Source organism: Cebus imitator, unplaced genomic scaffold, assembly GCF_001604975.1.
Source record: "Cebus imitator isolate Cc_AM_T3 unplaced genomic scaffold, Cebus_imitator-1.0 Scaffold443, whole genome shotgun sequence".
In the NCBI taxonomy this organism is placed as follows: Eukaryota; Metazoa; Chordata; class Mammalia; order Primates; family Cebidae; genus Cebus; species Cebus imitator.
In genome coordinates, this window is record NW_016107758.1 from 142,471 (window position 1) to 146,505 (window position 4,035).

Here is a 4,035-nt window from a genome sequence, read left to right on the forward strand (position 1 = left end):
AAGACATCTTAAATCAAGTCCCCATAGGATGCCTGGCCCTGGACATCAAGGGAAACATTTAGGGGTGGAGCTGAGTAGGCAGATGCTTCTAAGTATGCTGGAGAACTTGGGGAAAAAGAGAAGGGCCTCCAATTTAGCCCCCAAAGTCCCAGGAAAACCGGGACACTTGCTGTAACAAGTGGAGACATTCCCCCAAAGGTTGGGGGCAGGGTGGAGGCATCACCAAGACCCCAGCCCTCTGCTGCCTCTCCTGCACAGGGGTACAAAGTCCCAAGCCCCAGAAGGAAAGGGAAGGAGATCTCCAAACCTCTGCTCCAGCCAGGTCCTCCCACTGAGACCCAGGTGGTGTGACCCTCCGCCTACCGGCCAGCCTGGGACCCAAGTCACCATGTGGCCACTCCCCCTGAGGACTTCTCTGGCATTCCACTCTCCTCGCCAAAGCTGCCAAAGCTGCGGGTGAAGCAGCCCCCGCCCACCCAGGTAGCTGTTGTCCAAGGCCAAGGCCTGCCTGTGCACCTGAATACCCAGGGTGCAGCGGGACCAACCTGATCCTAACCCAACCCTACAACAGGCACTTATGGAAATCAGCACGGACCCCAGGCACTTAGAGCCACATTCGCTTTATCCACTGCAGGGTTATGCCAGCTGCTGTCGGAGCTCCAGCCAGACCCTCCCAGGGACCCCAAGCCTGTGCTCAGCCTCACACGCTCTGGCTGGACTTGGTTTTGGCGAGAACCACACCTGACGCTGGGCAAGCTGACCCCCAACACGAGGAAATGTACCCAAAATCAGGAAATTATTCACACTCTGAGTCCCCTCAACTTTGGCTGATCTAATAGCAATTACTTTAAAAATGTGTCTGCCTCTCATCTTCTTTGACTCTGATATGAAATGTCTCTACTATCAACTAAGTTGCCAAAAGTCGTTATTGTTACCTCATATTAGGCCCAACCTGGCCACTCAAACCCATACAGGAGCCTCAGGTGAGAACTCAGGTGTGGCTCAGGGTGAGAGCTCAGCTTGGGCTGCCTGGCATGTGAGCGCCAGGCCTGCGCTTGGCTTTTGGGCTGGTGTCTGTGCCTCGGCTTTCCGGTGACGGCGACAGCGCCCTCAGCACTCCCAGCAGCGCGTTTGCCTTCAGGGCTGAGCCGCACACCAGCGGGTGCACACAGTGCCTTCGCTCCCATTTTTACTGGTGAATGTAACAATTAATGAAATAAAATACAATTACTGGCCGGGCACGGTGGCTCAAGCCTGTAATCCCAGCACTTTAGGAGGCCAAGGCGGGTAGATCACAAGGTCAAGTGGTCGAGACCATCCTGGCCAACATGGTGAAACCCCGTCTCTACTAAAAATACAAAAATTAGCTGGGCATGGTGGTCGCGCGCCTGTAGTCCCAGCTACTCGGGAGGCTGAGAATCGCTTGAACCCGGAGTTTGCAGTGAGCCGAGATTGTGCCACTGCACCCCAGCCTGGAGCCTGGCGACAGAGTGAGACTTTGTCTCAAAAAATAATAATAATAATACAATTACTAATGAGATCAATGTTCATAATGCTGATGACGGGTAGTCTATTAGTTTTAACGAACTCATCTGATTAAGCCGAGAAGCAGCTCAACATCAGTGAGGACAAGGGACCCGGCCGAGAACCCCCATCCCGGGCCTCCCTCCGCAACGCGGTCTGGGCGTCCTCCCCGCGGCCACAAGGGGGCGCCGCAGGACAGCGCGGAGTGCGCCGGGCGCGAAAGAGGGAGGGGGGTGGAGGGGGAGGAACGAGGTGGGGAGGGGAAGAGGGAAGGAGGGGGGCGGGAGAGGGACGCGGAGGGGGCTGCGAGGACCGAGAAAGGGGCTGGGGGAGGAGCAGGAAAGAAGAACCAGGAAGGGAGTGGATCGGGGATGGGGAGCGAGGGGCCTGGGGAGTGGGGGCTGAAGGGCGGGGCAGGGGCGCTGGGGAGGCCAGAGGGTCGGGGTCAAGCAGGCCAGGGAGTTGAGGGGTGGCCGCGGACCTGGGGGGTCCCGGGTGCCTTTGGAAGCCCTGAGGGGGTTCCTCCATGTTGGACGGGTGCCTGCAGCCTGGGCGGGGGGGGGCGGGGGGGCGGCGAGGGCGCGATGCCTGGGTCTGGGAGAAGGACCCTGAGCGCAGGAGGGCCCGGGCAGCCCTGCGGCAGACAGAAGGAAGCCCCTTGGGAGAGGTGGGAGTCCCCACCGTTGCTGAGGCTGCCCCCTCCCAGGGCCCACAGGGAAGGGGGTCCCAGGTGACAGGCGTGTTCTGTGTCCCGCCACTGTCGGATGCAGGGGAAGGCCGAGGGTCATCCTGAAGGCTGAGCTGGGTGGGTTGTGGGCCAGGCGCCAGCCTTCCCCTCTTCCTCTTCCACATTTTAGTAGCCAGGCCACTGAGTGAGGGCACTGCAGGGTGGCCCCTCTTGTGTGCACATGGGGACATCTGTGCACAGGCTCCTGGGTGGGTGGAGCTGAGGGCAGGGGCGTGAGCCCACAACACAGCCTCCTCGTGCCCTCCCTGCCCTCAGGCCTAGAACTCACCCACCCTCTGGGCCCCAGGGGTGAGGTCAGGGCCTTATGCCCCCTGCCTTGTGCCTCGGGTGCTCCTGTGAGTCCCCCACCCACAGCCCCTGAGACCACTGCCCCACAGTGCTAGGTAGCAGGGGTGGGGAGGGACACCAGCTATCGAACTGAAGTGGCGCAACTTCCCACCCAGGAGACCTCCAGAGCCCTCGCCCCACTATAGGAAAGTAGGTTTCCAAAACCCACCCCAGGGCAAGGCTGGCTCCGGCCCTCTGAGTGAGTCAGCGTTTGGGGCTGCCATCCGGCAGTTGGGCCCCGAGAGCCTGGATTCAGGTTTCTCCTGGGACGCCTGGCCTTGTCACTGGCAGGTTGGCTGCTGTCTCCAGCCTCTGTGTAGGATGGAACCTCCTGAGGCCGCCGGGGTCTCTGTACGTGCCTGGTAAGCAGAGGGTGCCGGGTTGGGAGGAGAGAGTCTGCTGCTTCCCCTTGAAGCCCTGCGCCGCCTGCACCCGAGCCCACCACAGCTGTGTGCGAGAACGCCCTCCCTTCCACGCCCCAACCCCCACGCCCCAGGGGTCCAGGCCAGCCTGGCAGGCAGAATCTCCGGAGATGCTGTCCCCCTCCCCACCAAGGGCCCTGGACGAGGTTTCCCCTTTCTACAGGGCAGGGCTTCGCGGGTCGAAAACCCGGGGTCTCCCCAGGAAGTTCCCAACCTCCCAGGAGCGTCGGAGCTGACCCTGCCTGGAAGAGGATAGACAGTCGGACCCAGCCACTGCCACTGTCAGGCCCCCACCTGGCAACACCCCCACCCCTAGGAAATAGAAACTGGGCTCTTTTAAAATGAAAATCCAGTGTGTGGCTGTAACAGGAGGGTTTTCTGTCATCTGCAATGGATAGAATCTCTCAAACCCAGACAGCCTCGGAGCCCCACCGTGGCCCCCCACCCCTCTGATGAGAGGTGCCAAGAGCCCTCCCGAGGCTACACTGAGGCCAGAGGGAAGAGGGAGGGGCGTGCCAAGCCAGTCCCAGCGGGGGCTTGAGTCATTCCCGGAAAGAGGCCAGTGGCCTCTTCCACAGCCCCTGGGTCCTCACGGGAGGGAGGTTAATTTGCACCTGACACGGAGCCGGAGCTTCCTGTCCTATCCCAGGAGCCACACAGAGCCAGGCATTTGGAAACCCCAAGAGGGAGCTCTCCCAAGGGAAGAAACGGTGGGCACGAGGGGTCCCTGCAAGGTGGAGGGACCGAAGGGCGAGCCCACCGCGCATCTCCTCCTGGAAACAGCCCAGGGTGGAGGGCTCCGTAGCTGGCTTTGCTTGGTTTTATTGGAGGTACACACTGAGAAAGTGCGTGGAGCTCACAGACACAGCTCAGGGCAGACCCACAAAACCACCTGGGGCGAGAGACAGGAGGAGCTGGGCTGCTGGCGGGGGCGTGGTCTCGGAGGTGAGGGGCGGGGTCTTTGAGGCGGGGCGGGGTCTCAAGACAGGTCTCGGGAGCGGGGCGGAGTTTTGA

At 61.1% G+C, this 4,035-nt stretch overlaps 1 protein-coding gene across 5 annotated transcripts in view; it reads right to left on the reverse strand.

Annotated features, from left to right (window-relative positions):
• Positions 1-855: 855 nt before the first annotated feature.
• The window catches only part of RTP5 (receptor transporter protein 5 (putative)), a 7,306-nt gene continuing 4,126 nt past the window's right edge, over positions 856-4,035 (reverse strand). For 3 of the 5 annotated variants that reach the window (XM_037732185.1, XM_037732184.1, XM_037732183.1), the window contains one exon: positions 2,729-2,958. In XM_037732185.1, coding sequence (XP_037588113.1) covers positions 2,852-2,958 — 107 coding nt within the window. In that variant the 3' untranslated portion in view covers positions 2,729-2,851. Of the gene's footprint in view, positions 1,193-2,124; positions 2,159-2,728; positions 2,959-4,035 lie in introns of those variants that run through there. The other 2 variants (XR_005197187.1, XR_005197186.1) reach the window with 2 other exon arrangements.